This window comes from Lonchura striata, chromosome 33, assembly GCF_046129695.1.
Source record: "Lonchura striata isolate bLonStr1 chromosome 33, bLonStr1.mat, whole genome shotgun sequence".
Taxonomy (NCBI): domain Eukaryota; kingdom Metazoa; phylum Chordata; class Aves; order Passeriformes; family Estrildidae; genus Lonchura; species Lonchura striata.
The window spans coordinates 2,971,460-2,986,617 of NC_134635.1; the positions used below are offsets into that span (position 1 = coordinate 2,971,460).

Sequence of the window (15,158 nt, forward strand, 5' to 3'; positions counted from 1 at the left end):
CACAGTCCCTGGAAACCCCCGACCTTTGGGAACACCCCTGTCCCATCCCAGCGCGGCTGCAGGACTGGAATCCCAAAAGGGAGCAGCGAATCCCAAAGGGAGCAGCGAATCCCATGGAATTCCACCTCTCCCAAAGCCCCCGAGCCCCGCACGCCCCAAAGCGCCGTTTTGGGGTGTCACAAATCCCAACCCTGCTCCCCTCCGTTTTGGGGTTTTTAGCTCCCAGCTGCAGAAATCCAGGCTGGATCCTTCCGGGACAGCCCCCCACGGGTGCTGCCGCTTCCCCGGGGATGGAAAGTCGGGATAAAATGGCAATTTCAGGGAAATGTTGCATTTCCCGGGGAAAGCAGCGGCCGGGGAGGGCCCTGGCAGCGGGAGCGGGGCTGGTGCCGCTCGGTGGAACATTAACTCCAGCCCGATAAGCCAGGAACCATCAGATAAATCCCGCTCCCGCTCCGAGATAACGCTCCCAGTCCCAGCCGTGGATTTTTGGGGATCCCAAAGTCCCCAAGCGTCACCCGGGGAGCCCCAGGACAAAGGCACCCCCCGGAGTTCCGGGATGCGCAGGAATGAAATGTCCTTTTCTCCTTTTATTCCGAATTTCCCAGCCCGGCGGCACGGGGACAGGAGCGAAGCCGCCAGTGCTGGGTTAACGAGTAACCAGGAAATGTGAAAATAAAAATAACCAGCGGTGCCCACGGAGAGCTGCCACCCTTCCCGGCTGCCTCAGTTTCCCTGCGGAAAACAGCGGCCGAGGAGGGGAACGACCCCACAGATCCGCTGGGAGAGGGGTGGGATGGCCTTTCCCGGGGAAAAGTTGGGATCCAGGAAAACATCCAAGGTACCAAGGCCAGGATGGGAGCAGAGCCCTGGGAGGATCCATGGAAGCAAATCCATGGGAGCAAATCCATGGGAACAGATCTACAGGAAGAGATCCCTGGGAGCAAATCCATGGGAACAGATCTACAGGAAGAGATCCCTGGGAGCAAATCCATGGGAAGAGATCCCTTGGAACAGATCCACGGGAGGAGATCCACAGGAGCAAATCCCTGGGAACAGATCCCTGGGAGCAAATCCATGGGAGTAAATCCATGGGAACAGATCCATGGGAGCAGATCCCTGGGAGGAGATCCATGGGAGCAAATCCACGGAGGATCCATGGAAACAGATCCCTGGGAGCAAATGCACAGGAGCAAATCCCTGGGAGCAGATCCATGGAAGCAAATCCCTGGGAGCAGATCCCTGGGAGCGGCTGGGCCTCATTTCTGACTCATTCCCACCTCATTCCCAACTCATTCCCGGCTCCTTCCCGGACTGCCAAGGCCGGATTTTAATTAAACCGCACATTTTAATTAACTCCTGGTCACCAAAGCGGAATGGAAGCCTGGGGGGCCCGGAGCGGGGCTGGGGGAGGGGGACGGGCTCCCACTCCCCCTTTCACCCCATTCCCGGTTTCCTCCCGGACACACCCGCGCCCGGGACTCGCTTCTCTCCCCCCCAAAACTGCCCAAAAACCACCGCAGGAAACCCGGGGAGGGCTCCGGACGCTCGGGGGGACCGGAGCGGCGGGGTCCGGCGGCGTTTCCCTCGTGGATCCGCACGGGAAAACCCCACGGAGGCCGCGGGGAGAACGGGGGGGGGGGGTCCCGGTCACGGGGGACCCCCGGGGTCACCCCGGCAGAACCGGGTCCCACCGGGAATCCCCGGGACCGGACCCGGGGCTCCGCAGCCCCCGGGGGTGGCCGTTCCCACGGGTGGAGCCCCCCAAAGGGGTGACCCCTCTCGGGATTATTCGTTCTTTTCCCGAAATCGCCGTTTCGGGAAGAATATTCCTCCCGCGTCCCGTTTTCCAACCGGGACCGATCCCTTCCCGCTCCCACCCCCATCCCGAAACGGAACCGGACCCCCGCCCCAGCTCACCCCGACTTCCAGGCGCCTTTTCCCTACAAAACCCCAACCAAATCATCCAGTAATCCCAATAAACATCCCGAAGAGCGCCGGATTCCAGGCCGGCCCGGCCCTGCTGGAGGCTGGGCTGGGGCCGGGGCCGTCCCGCCGGGCGGTTCCGGACCCCGCGGCGGCTCCGGGCGGGGTTCGGAGCCGGGGGGGACGCGGGGCCCCCCCAGATGGGAACAGCTGGCGGCGGATCCGGCGGGAAGAGCGGGAGGAGGAGCGGGAGGAGGTCAGGGATTAACGGCTCCGCACGGCGGCAAATCGGGGCCGCCCGGGGGGGCCGAGCGGGGTTCGGCCCCCCCAGAACCGGACAAAGCCACCGCCGGCTGCCGTGTCCCCTCGTGCCTCAGTTTCTCCTCCTGAGCCCCCCGAAACGGGGGGGTGGAGGGGGGACCCCCCGCGACCCCACCCCGAGTCACCAAAGCGTCTCAGGAGCGGGCGGGAGATGGGGGAAACTGAGGCACGGGAGGGGAAGGAGCAGGAGGAAAACATGCCCGAGGGGAAAGGCTGGGAAGGGCGCGGGGGATCCGCTCGGGATCCCTCCTCTGAGCGCATCCCGCGTTTCCCTCTCTTTTAGATCCCAAAATCTGGCAAGCAGGCAGCGATGGAGCGGGGCGGGAGCCGGGAAACTGAGGCACGGGAGAGCATCCGTGAGCGCATCCCGTTATCCCGTTGTTATCCCGTTGTTATCCCGTTGTTATCCCGTCGTTATCCCGCCGCGCCCGCCCAGCCCATCCCCGCGCCGCTCCCGTTTTTCCGCACCTTTGTCTTGCCGGTCATCCTGCGGATGAAGCTGAGGGTCCTGTCCAGGGGGGTCCCTTCCCGGCCCGGGGGGGTCCCCGCCTCCCCCGCCAGCCGCTCGCGGCTCCCGGCGCTGCAGGAGGAGGATCCCGCCGGACAATCCCGCCGGACAATCCCGCTCTGTCCCCGCCGGGAACGGGGAGGAGCGAGCGTGTCCCCTCCCCTCCGCCGCCACAGAGCCCCCTCTGTCCCCCCCGGTCCCCTCTGTCCTCCCCCGGCCCCCTCTGGGGGGGACAAATTCCCCCTGGAAGGGGATAAATCCCTTTTGGGGGTGACAAATCCCCTTTGGGGGTGACAAATCCCCTTTGGGGGTGACAAATCCCTTTTGGGGGTGACAAATCGCCACTGGGGGGGACACGCCACCCTCGGAGATAAATCACCCTCAGAGGGGACAAGGTGCCCTCGCACGGGGCCAAGTCACCCTCAGAGGGGGACGAGCCACCTCGGAAGGGGGAAATGCCCCATCCAGCGTGTCCCCAAGGCTGTCCCTGTCCCTGTCCCCAGAGCCTGTCCCTGTCCCCAAGGCTGTCCCTGTCCCCAAGGCTGTCCCTGTCCCTGTACCCAGGCCTGTCCCTGTCCCCAAGGCTGTCCCTGTCCCTGTCCCCAAGGCTGTCCCCGTCCCCAAGACTGTCCCTGTCCCTGTCCCCAAGGCTGTCCCTGTCCCCAGGACTGTCCCTGTCCCCAGGCCTGTCCCCGTCCCCAAGGCTGTCCCTGTCCCCAAGGCTGTCCCTGTCCCCGGAGCCTGTCCCTGTCCCCAAGGCTGTCCCCATCCCCAGAGCCTGTCCCTGTCCCTGTCCCCTGTCCCCATCCCCATCCCTAAGGCTGTCCCTGTCCCTGTCCCTGTCCCTGTCCCCAGAGCCTGTCCCCGTCCCCAAGGCTGTCCCCGTCCCCAAGGCTGTCCGTGTCCACAAGGCTGTCCCTGTCCCTGTCCCCAGGCCTGTCCCTGTCCCCAGGCCTGTCCCTGTCCCCAAGGCTGTCCCTGTCCCTGTCCTCAAGGCTGTCCCTGTCCCTGTCCCTGTCCCTGTCCCCAAGCCTGTCCCTTTCCCCAAGGCTCTCCCTGTCCCTGTCCCCAAGGCTGTCCCTGTCCCCAAGGCTGTCCCTGTCCCTGTCCCCAGGCCTGTCCCTGTCCCCAAGGCTGTCCCTGTCCCTGTCCCCAGGCCTGTCCCTGTCCCTGTCCCCTGGCCTGTCCCTGTCCCTGTCCCCAAGCCTGTCCCTGTCCCCAGAGCCTGTCCCTGTCCCCAAGGCTGTCCCTGTCCCTGTCCCCAAGGCTGTCCCTGTCCCTGTCCCTGTCCCCAGGCCTGTCCCCGTCCCCGCGGGGCTCCCGGCCAGCCCCGGCGCGGCGGTTCGCGCTAATGAGGACGGCGATGGGCTGTGACAGGCGCGGGGAGGGGACGGGACCGTGCGGGGCCACGCGGGGGGACGGGACGCGGAGGGGACACGAGGGGACTCACCCGCTGAGCAGGCTCTGCTGGGAGGCGAACGGGGGAATTCCGGCAGCTGGAAAAGGGAAAAGGGATTTAAAAAGGGTGGCGAGGAGCTGCCCGCGGGGTGACAATTCACAGCGGTGGCAGCGCCATCGATTGCGGGTCGTTAGCGGGGAGGTCGGGGCGGGGACAGCGCCGGGGGGACGCGGGGGTCCCGCGGGGGACAGGCTCACCCTCCTCGCCGGGGACACTGGCGATGACACCGAGCGACGCGGATTTGAAGCGGGACCAGCCCCGGGAGCGGGAGCCGGCCCGGGGCGCCGGGAGCCCCCGCGCGTCCTCCTGCAGCGGGGACAGCGACAGTGGCACTGCCACCCTCCCCGGGCCCGGCAGGGTCCCTCCCCGGCATCGGGCCCCGAAAGGCAGCTGCTCCCAGGGGACAGGGCTGGGAAGGAGCGTCCTGGTCCCAAAGAGACTCCGGACGGTGGCAAAGCCACTCGAGGCGGTGGCAGAGCCACCCAGGATGGTGGCAGAGGCGCAAGGACAACGACAAAGCCACCAGGGCTGTGGCAAAGCCACTCGAGGTGATGACAAAGCCTCTCAGGACAATGGCAAAGTCGCTCTGGGCGCCAGGACAACGGCAAGGCCACCTCGGATGATGGCAAAGCCACCCAAAGTGATGACAGGCTCACCCCAAATGGTGGCAAAACCCCTCGGGGTGATGCCAAAGCCACCGGGACGATGACAAAGCCCCCCAGGATGGATGGCAGAGCCACCAGGATGCGACTTTCTCGCAGCGCCCCCCTCGCCGGGGTCCCCTGGCCCCTCCCCAGCTCAGGTGGGCGCTGGGTGACCCCGGGGTGCCAGGAGGGTCCCACCTGTGCCCGCCGGACGTCGGCCTCGTCCTCCTCGTCCTGCGAGAGCAGCGAGTCCAGCTCGTCGCTGCTGTGCACCAGGGGGGCTCTCCGGGGGTCCCGGCGGTGCCGGCAGAGCCCCCCCAGCTGCTCCGAGCTGGAGCCGAGCTCGGGGCTCCCGCTGGGGGGGGGACACGGGGTCCGTCAGCAGAGGGGACCCCCCAAACCAGGCCTGGTCCCCCAGGGGTGAGCAGGGACTCTGGGGCGTCCCCACCGAGGTGGGGATGCACGGAGGGTCCCAACGCCTGGGTTTGGGGGGCTCGGGGGCACAGGAGGATCCCCGACCCCGCTGGATTTTGGGGGGGGGATGACACGGGGGTCCCCCCTACCTGAGCTGGCCGTAGCCCGGGATGCCCCGCGGGTCCTTCCCCGGCTCCCAGCTGTGCCGGCGGAAAGGGTCCGGGGAGCTCCGGGGCGCCCCGGCTCTCCGCAGCGACACCCGCGGCGTTCGCTCTTCCTCCTCCTCCTCCTCCTCCTCATCCCAGGCCGTGCCGGGCTCCAGGACGGACACGCAGCGGCGCCGCGGGGGCGGCAGCCCCGCGGGGACCCCCCCGCAGGGCGCTGGGGTGACTCGGGGGGGCTCCAGGTCGCGGGTGGGCTCCCGGTGCCGCTCAGGACCGGGCGCTGCGGGAAGGGGCGCGGAGGGGTCGGGGGGGGCCCAGCCCGGCCGGGAGATGAATTTGGGGGGTCTGAGGTGAGCCCTGCCCCCGCCCCGGGGCCCTGCCGCTGCCGGAGGGTCCCCAGCGCCCCCGGGGACGCTCAGAGCCCCCCTCCCCACGAGGCTGAGCTCGCCTGGTTACTCATTAAACGGCCCGGAGCCCGGCCGGGAGGAGAGCGGCTGGGAACGGGAATGTGGGGCACGGGAACGGGAACGGGAACGGGAAATGGGAATGTGGGGCATGGGAACGGGAACGGGAACGGGAAATGGGAATGTGGGGCATGGGAACGGGAACGGGAGTGGGAAATGGGAATGTGGGGCATGGGAACAGGAACGGGAATGGGAACGGGAATGGGAACGGGAACGGGAATGGGAGTGGGAATGGGAACGGGAATGTGGGGCATGGGAACGGGAACGGGAATGGGAAATGGGAACGAGAATGTGGGGCATGGGAACGGGAACGAGAACGGGAGCGGGAGCGGGAGTGGGAATGGGAATGGGAACGGGAATGGGAATGGGAATGGGAATGGGAATGGGAATGGGAATGGGAATGAGAATGGGAATGGGAATGGGAATGGGATTGGGACTGGGAATGGGAATGAGAATGGGAATGGGAACGGGAATGGGAACGGGAACGGGAATGGGAATGGGAAGGGGAATGGGAATGGGAACGGGAATGGGAACGGGAATGGGAATAGGAAAGGGAAAGGAAATGGAATTGGGACTGGGAACGGGAATGAGAATGGGAACGGGAACGGGAACGGGAACGGGAATGGGAATGGGAACGGGAATGGGAACGGGAATGGGAACAGGAAAAGGATTGAGAATGGGACCCCCCACAAGGATGCAGCTCATCTGAACTCCCAAATTCCCACCTCCTGAGGGGAGGGATAAACCCCCCTGGAATGGGGAGACAGGACCCAGGAGGCTTTAGAGGGACTGGGAAATCTGGGATGGGATCTTGGATGGGACCTTGGATGGGACCTGGGGTGGATTTGGGATGGGAACACGGCGAGGTTTGGGATGAGATCCGAGATGCGATCTGAGCGGGTTTTGGGGTGGGATCTGAGGGATTTCAGCCTCTAAAAGGCCACATGAGACTGGGAAACCCTTGGGAATCCTGGTCCCCCTCCCAAAATCCCGACATCCTCTGAGACCCCCAACATTCCTCCCAGAACCCCGGCACCCCTGAGCATCCCGAGCCAGCTGCAGGTGGATCCCCCTGATCCCCGTGCCCCAGCCCGGTCTCACATCCCCGAAATCCCAACAGCATTCCCGGGCTGGCACATCCTTGTCCAGCCCTGGCCGGACTCACCCCGCTGGGGACAGGGAGAGGACTGGGATGAGCTGGGATGAGCCGGGATGAGCTGGGATGAGCTCAGCCGTTTTCCTGTTTTTACATTCCCAGCCCGGTCAGCTGATTTAAAAAAAAAAAAAATTCCCTTTCCTTTGTGGATCTGCCGGGGATCGGCCACAAACGTGGAATAATAAATATGGAAGTGTAAAAAAAATGAGGAGAGGAGCGTGGCCATCGCTCCAGGGCAGCTCCCACGGCAGAACCGCAGGCACGGCTCTTCCCGAGAGCCCGCCAGGCCCCCGCAGATTTTGGGGCTCATCCAGGGGCGCAAAAGCAACCGGGATGTGCGGGAGCTTCCCAGAACCTGGTGGGAATCTCAGGATGCGAATCCAAGCTCCGGGCCAGGGAAAGGGGAAGGGGAATCCTGCGGCAGCTCCCCCCAAACCCCGATCCTGGGCGGCTTTGGCCCTGGAGCGGGACGCGGGAACAGCGGGATAACGGCGGACCGGGAATTTCGGGAGCGGCACCGAGCTGGGAGCGGCCAAACCCATGCCCGGGGTGGGGTGGGGTGGGCCGGGGTCGGCTGTCCCGGTCCCGGGGGAGGGCACCGTGGGGACCCATCCCGCCCTTCCCGCCGGGATTCCCGCCGGGATTCCCGCCGGGAGCGGCGGCCCCGGAGGGGTTCGGAGCCGTCCCGGGGCCGGAGGGGTTCGGAGCCGGGGGTGATGCGGAATTAGGGGGGCAGCGGCCGCCCGGGATCGTCCGGTACCGTCGGGGATCCCCATCCCGGGGCTGTGGGAACGGCCCCCGCGGCCGGGACACGGCGGGACGAGGGAGCGGCTCCGGGGCCGTGACCTCGGGGGGACCCCGGGGGGACGGGGGCGCCCTCGCCGTGTCCCGTTGGAGCGTCCGGGACACCGGGAAGGGGCTGGGCGCTCAGGGCCGGGGGGCTCGGGGGGGACTCTGGGGGGCTCGGGCCGTCCCGAGGTGACCCCAGGTGACCCCAGGTGACCCCAGGTGACCCCGGACCTACCTGCGGGTTTTGGAGGAGCTCCGCACAACCCGGCCATCCCCAATTCCCGAGGTCCCGGCCATTCCCGAGTCCCAGCCCGGAGATTCCCGGTTCCCGGGGTCCCAGCCCTGCGCCCCCTCCCCCTCCCTCTCCTCTCCCGCACTCCAAACAAACCAGGAGCCACTTGGCGGAGCAGATCCTGTTCCCTGTTAACCCTTTTCCCGCAGATCCCGGGGGTGCCGCTCCCATTCCCCAAATCCGGAGCCGCTCCCTCCTCCCCCCTCCCCCACAGCCCTCGGCACCCCCCGCTTCCCGTTCCCAGCGGTTTTCAGGGATCGGGAGCAGCCCCCGCATCCCCCTGGGGTTCAAACTGCCCCTTCCTGACTCCCGGAGATCCTTCCCGTGGGATTTATGGATGATTCAACCGGGCACCCCCAAAGCACCGCAGGGCAGGGCGGGGGAGACTCCGTGCCTCAGTTTCCCTGCCCCAAAGGCAAGAATTCCTTCTCCCCACCCCGGAATATTCCCACTTTTCCAACCCGCTGCCGGCAGAACCCCACATCCATGGGGCTGAACCCCAAATCCACGGGGCTGCCCCCACATCCCCACCTTGTCCCGGTTCCAGACGGATCACACACCTCGGACAATCCCAGCACAGCCGGCTCCAGGCGGGATTTCATCTCCTGGGAAAAGCCAGCATGGAACGAGTCAATCCCGGCTGGATCGGCTCCATCCCGCTCCGGAGGCACCTGCGGGCCCTCAGCACCGCCCGGGGGTGGGGGGGAAGCAATTCCCACCTACCGGGAATATCCGGGAGCGCGGAAAAGCTCCCGCAGCCTCAGCCGGGGCGTCCCGGAGCCGTCCCCGGCAGCAGAAACGCCGGGAAAATCCCAAATTCCGCCCGCCCCGGAGCCCAGCTCGGGCTCCGAACCCCTGCTGGATTTTCCTGGGGGTTTGTCCCGCCGGGAATGCGTTTGTTTAAACAAGCGGGTGGAACGGGGACCTTTGTGCGGGATTCGGGAGGTGCCAGGAGGTGACACCTCCCGGAGCCGCCGCCGGGCCCTGCCCGCTCCCGAAGCTTTTCCAGGGATTTCCTGGGGAAATCCCTATGCCAGGGATTTTTTTTTTTTTTCCCAGGGCAGGGAATGAGCCTTCTCCCAGGTTTTTGGGGTTAAATTTCGGCTCTGCATTTCCTGGTTCTGCGGGTCCGCCCCGGAGACCTCCCCGCGCGGCGCTTGTGTGCATGAACTTTCGGAATTAGGGTGGAATTTGGGAAGCTGGGGCTTGAATTCCTGAATGGAGACGGGAACGGGGTCTTTGGGCCCTCACCAAGCCAAGCCGCGATTCCATGGCGGGACAAAAACTCCTTCCGAGGAGCCGTGACCCCAAAATGCCAGAAATATTCCAGGTGGAGTCAGCGACCTCCGAGCTCTTTTCCAACCTGAACCATTCCATGATTTCCCAGGCGATTCTGGAATCGGCTCCTCCTCCCCAGGGCGCCCTCGGGGGTCTCATCCTGCCCGATCCCACAGCTCCACCTCCCAAAATCCAGGACCAACAACATTGCTGGCGCCGGGATTTGGGATACAACAGGGACAACTCCTTTTCCCAACAAAACCTGCCCTCAAGGCCGATCCAGCTGCAGGGAATGAGCCACCCTCGCCCTTTTCCCAGCTCGAAATCCCACGGGAGTGGCAGCAGGAGCTGGATCCCCGCTGGATCATCCTTACCCCTCATCCTGGTGAGGAGATTCCCGGCACTCCGATCTCCCGGCACCCCGGATCCCAACGGCAAAGGGAGGCGCGGGAGCCGGGGGTGAGGAATTCCAGCCCCGGGACAAAGGGACGCTGTTCCCTCGGGATCTCCATCCGCCAACACGGAATTCTCGGCTGTGGGGTGACGGGAGCCACCAAATATTGGATTTTTTTTGGGGGGGATTATTTCCAAACATTTGCGTCCAAATATCGGAATTCTGAGGCAGCAAAATGCAATCTTTTATTTGCCGTGGAATATCCGCAATTCCGGCAGCGTCACACGGAGGGAAATCGATGTCCGGCATCGCAGCAGCTCCGGAGGGAGGAATCCACGATCCCAGTGATCCCGGTACCCGATCCCAATGATCCCAGTACCTGATCCCAGGGATTCCTGTGGTCCCTGTGATCCCAATGATCCCTGTGACCCCAGTACCCAATTCCAAAGATTCCTGTGATCCCAATGATCCCTGTGACCCCAGTACCCAATTCCAAAGATTCCTGTGATCTCTGTGATCCCAATGATCCCTGTGATCCCAGTACCCAATTCCAAAGATTCCTGTGATCCCAATGATCCCAATGATCCCTGTGATCCCAGTACCCAATTCCAAAGATTCCTGTGATCCCAATGATCCCTGTGACCCCAGTACCCAATTCCAAAGATTCCTGTGATCCCAATGATCCCTGTGACCCCAGTACCCAATTCCAAAGATTCCTGTGATCCCAATGATCCCTGTGACCCCAGTACCCAATTCCAAAGATTCCTGTGATCCCAATGATCCCTGTGACCCCAGTACCCAATTCCAAAGATTCCTGTGGTCCCTGTGATCCCAATGATCCCTGTGATCCCAGTACCCAATTCCAATGATTCCTGTGATCTCTGTGATCCCAATGATCCCTGTGATCCCAGTACCCAATCCAAATGATCCCAATGATCCCAGTGGTCCCAATGATCCTGGTAGCCCATCCCAATGATCCCTGTGATCCCAATGATTCCTGTGATCCCTGGGATCCAAATGATCCCTGTGGTCCTGGCACATGATCCCGGTGATCCCAGTGATCCCAGTACCCAATCAAAATGATCCCAGTGATCCCTGTAATCCCAATGATCCTGGTGCCTGATCCCAATGATCCCTGTGATCCCAGTACCTGATCCCTGCGGCCAATCCCTGCAGGAATTGCCATTCTACTCCCAAACCCCCAAATTTCCCCTCCCCAAAAAACCATTCCCTGGTCACCTATCAAGGACATTCCCCCTTGCCACGCCCAGGATCTCTCCCGGCCCATGGATCCAACCGGGGGACGACGCCCACGGCGCTGGGGAGCGGCCCTGGAGGAGGAGGAGGAATCCTTGCCGGGATGGGATCCGTGGAAAACCGGGGCTGTGGGATGGTGTCTGAGGGCAGGCCTGCCTAGATCAGCGGGTAGGAGGCGTAGCTGGCGATGCCGCAGAGGTTGGAGGCGTTCCGGGCCATGCGGATGTAGCCCGCGTCTCCGAAGTGCACGCCCCAGCTTTGGGAACAGGGAGAGGGCACAGGGAAAATCCTCGTTCGTAAAGGAGAAGGCGCCGGAATCCTGGGGTTCATTCGGGTTGGAACCGTTCGGGTTGGAAAAGCCCTCGGAAATCACAAAATCCAACCATCCCCGAGGCCACCGCGGGACTTGTCCCCAAGTGCCGCATCCACACGGATTTGGGCAGCGCCAAACACAAAATCATGGGATTTTGGAGTGCGTTGGGTTGGAATGGACCTTATGGATCATCCTTCCAACCCTCCCACGGGACAAGAAGCACCTGGACAAGGCGCTGAGGGATTTTGGGGGTGGGAATGTGGGGGTGCCCAAGGCTGGGAATTGAACTCTGATCCTTGTGGGTCCCCTCCAGCCAGGAATGTTGCAGAATTCCCCGTGGATGCCCAGGGTTTACCTGTTCTTCACCAGCCAATATTCCTTGTTTTCCAGGGAGCCGTATCCCACCACCAGCACCCCGTGGTTCACCTCCTGCGAGCACTGCGGGTCGTCGAACACCCCTGGGGAGGGAGAGAAACGGGAATTCCAGCCGATCCCGGCCTCCCTCCAGGAATTAGCCCCAAATTCCCGAATTCCACCCGATCCGCAGCCCTCACCGGAGCGGTACAGGAAGAAGCTGGGCCGGGTGGCGTCGATGGCCACGGCCACGGGGCCCACGGTGGCCACGGCGTCCCGGAGCGCGGCCTCGTCGCCCTCGGGCAGCTCCAGGAACCGGGAGCAGGAGGCGGCGCGGGCTGAGGCGTTGTAGCGGCACGTCCCGTTCTGCCGGGAAACGGGAGCGAACCGGGAAACGGGAACGAGACGGGAAATGGGAATGAGACGGGAAATGGGAACGAGATGGGAATGAGACGGGAAACGGGAATGAACCGGGAAACGGGAATGAGATGGGAAATGGGAACGAGACGGGAAATGGGAACGAGACGGGAAACGGGAATGAGACGGGAAATGGGAATGAGACGGGAAACGGGAATGAGCCGGGAAACGGGAATGAGCCGGGAAACGGGAACGAGACGGGAAACGGGAATGAGACGGGAAATGGGAATGAGCTGGGAAATGGGAATGAGACGGGAAATGGGAATGAGACGGGAAACGGGAATGAGACGGGAAATGGGAATGAGCTGGGAAATGGGAACAAAATGGGAAACGAGAACAAAATGGGAAATGGGAATGAGCCGGGAAACAGGAATGAACCAGGAAATGGGAACGAGACAGGAAATGGGAATGAACCGGGACACAGGAACAAAATGGGAAAAGGGAATGAGCTGGGAAATGGGAACAAGACGGGAAACAGGAACAAAATGGGAAAAGGGAATGAGCCAGGAAACGGGAACAAGACGGGAAACGGGAACAAAATGGGAAACAGGAATGGGCTGGGAGATGGGAATGAGCCAAGGAATGGGAATGAGCCAGGAAATGGGAATGAGCCAGGAAATGGGAATGAGCTGGGAAACAGGAATGAATTGGGAAACGGGAGTGAGACGGGAAACAGGAATAAAATGGGAAACAGGAATGAGCCGGGAAATGGGAACAAAATGGGAAACAGGAGTGAACTGGGAAACGGGAATGAGCCAGGAGTAGAACAAGCTGGGAAATGGGAATGAGCCAAGAAACAGGAACCAGCTGGGAAATGGGAACAAGCTGATGAGATCCGGGAGTGTTCCCAGACCCCCAGAGCTCTGTCCAAGCCCTTCCAGCCCTGCCTTCCCTGGCCTTGGGTTTGTTTGTTCCCACAGGATTCTCCACCCTTTTTCCTCAAAAACATCCCTCCAACTCCATCCTGGGGTTGGTTCCACTTCCCAATCCCAACTAAATCCAGCACAAGCCTCCATCCTCCTCATCCTCCTCTTCCCTGGAGTCTCCATCCTCACCCTCCCTATCCACAGATGCTTCTCATTCATCCGGACCCCAGGAATAGCAGCTTTTCCCTCTGTAGCTCCACGTTTGGAGAGTTAAATCCCACTTTTTCTTGGATTGAGCTGTTGTTGTTGTGACCCATTTTCCGGGATCGTGTTTTCAGGAGGCTCCTGACCCATTCCTCCCTCCCCTCCAGCTCGTTGCCTAAGAAATGGTGAAATAACCAGGCAGGAATTCCAGCTCCTGGTCCAGTCACTCCCCTCCAAATAATCCCAAGGTTCCTGGGATGGGTTTGGATCCTGAGGCGCCACCACCAGGAAAGGGGGGCAGGGGGAATGGGATGGGAGAGGAGGAAGGAAAGCAGGACCAGGGCGGTGTTTCCATGTGTTCTCCTGGCAAAGAGGCTTCCCAAGCGCTCCCCAGGCCCACCTGAGCCGTGTAGGGGTAGGACTCCTCGGACTCGATGCCGCCGTTGTCGATGATGTACTGGAACGCCTCCGTCATGAACCCGCCGGCGCAGCCCTTGTTCCCGTACATCCCGGAGCAATCCACCAAGTTCTGGGCGCTCAGGGACACCAATTTCCCGGTTTTCAGCTTCACCTGCGCTTCCAGCGCTCCCACGGCGCTGAAGGCCCAGCAGGATCCGCAGGCGCCCTGGGAAGGAGCCGGGGGAGGCTCAGGAGCTGCCCCAGGGAGCTCCCGGGAGGCTCCCGGGGCGAGGCTCACCTGGTTCTTCACCTCGGTCACGCAGCCCTTGTCCCGCCAGTCCAGCGCCTCCGGGATGTCACCGACCGGCCGGAATTTGGCTGGGAATGCGGAATTCCGACGGGGACGAGGACGGAGCTGGAGCCTCGTCAGCGAAGCCGCCACCTCCTCGCTGGTCTGGTGGGAAGGAAAATCCCAGCGGGTGATTCCTGCTCCCTGTGAGCCCCACCTGAGGGTGTCGGGGGAATTGTGAGGTGGAGTTGGCTTTGGGGGATCCTCAACTCCTTGTTTTTCCACCGAATTTCCAGATTTTCATCAGAAAATGTAAAGCTCAGCTCCAGCTCCCCAAATCCCTGGAAGCTGGGTCATAACCCCCCACAAATTTGGGATACAGAAGAGGGATGATCCATAAACATCCCAAACGACCACCCCAGCTCCCATGTGCCCCAAATCCCACCCCAAGGAGTTCTTTCCTCACAGAATTCCAGAGCAGCCTGTCCCTGGCTCCCACTGGGATGGGCTGAGGGGGATGGCAGGAGTTTTCCCACCCGGGATCCACCAAAATCCCGGTTCAGCCGCCCTCCGGGGCGATTCCAGAGGGTTGGAAGCCAGCACCCACCATGTCCCCCAGGTGGTTCATGCCCAGCGTGTAGGAGCGGAGCCCCAGCGAGTGCTCCAGGTTGTGCAGTGTCACCAGCCACAGGTTCTTCTCCCACGTCAGGCGACGGAGCGAATCCTCCTGGAATTCCAGAATTCCAGCGGGGCCCCCGTGAGAGCCGGGCCGGCCCCTCCGGAGCCATCCCGCCCCAGTTCATCCCAGTAAAGGCTGCTGGGAGCCCCAGCTGGGTCACCCCTTGTGGAAGCGCCATCGGATCTTCTCCAACCGGCGGTCACCCCCCAGGAGAGCCCCGGGAAATCCTGGCATATTCCCAGGACACATCCCCAGCTGCCTCCCCGTGCCGTTCCCACCTGGGGCTGATATTCCTTCCCGTAGGATTTTTTCCAGAGCTCCCAGTGCCGGTCCAGCGCGGGGTCGGGGTGTCCCAGTGCCAGCACCAGCAGGGCCAGGAGGGCGGCGGGAGCCAGCGGCTCCATCCCGGGATTCGGAGCGGGAGCCGAGGGCTCGGAGCCGGCACTGACCCCTCGGTGACAAATCCGGTCTGGGCAGGGAGGTGGCAACACCTGGGTGACCTGGTGATGCCACCGGCCCGCCCGGACACGCATCCCCAAATTCCCTGCAGGGGAGAATCCGGGAGCCAGCC

The 15,158-nt window shown here is 63.0% G+C and overlaps 1 protein-coding gene across 1 annotated transcript; it reads right to left on the minus strand.

Annotated features, from left to right (window-relative positions):
* Positions 1 to 10,029: 10,029 nt before the first annotated feature.
* On the minus strand, positions 10,030 to 15,108 carry LOC110476808 (cathepsin S). Its single transcript, XM_021542069.2, has 7 exons — positions 14,866 to 15,108; positions 14,516 to 14,635; positions 13,918 to 14,073; positions 13,621 to 13,845; positions 11,934 to 12,099; positions 11,735 to 11,837; positions 10,030 to 11,322 (listed from the first exon to the last, which is right to left on the minus strand). The coding sequence occupies exons 1-7, from the start codon at positions 14,989 to 14,991 to the stop codon at positions 11,223 to 11,225; spliced, it is 996 nt and encodes a 331-aa protein (XP_021397744.1). The 5' UTR covers positions 14,992 to 15,108; the 3' UTR covers positions 10,030 to 11,222.
* Between the last annotated feature and the right edge of the window lie 50 nt (positions 15,109 to 15,158).

Coding starts and splice junctions, on each gene's coding strand:
- LOC110476808 (XM_021542069.2), bottom strand. CDS start 14,991: ATGGAGCCGCTGGCTCCCGCCGCCCTCCTGGCCCTGCTGGTGCTGGCA. Junction 12,100..13,620: donor CCTACCCCTACACGGCTCAG/GTGGGCCTGGGG, acceptor GTTTCCCGGCAG/AACGGGACGTGCCGCTACAA. Junction 11,838..11,933: donor CTTCTTCCTGTACCGCTCCG/GTGAGGGCTGCG, acceptor CTCCCTCCCCAG/GGGTGTTCGACGACCCGCAG.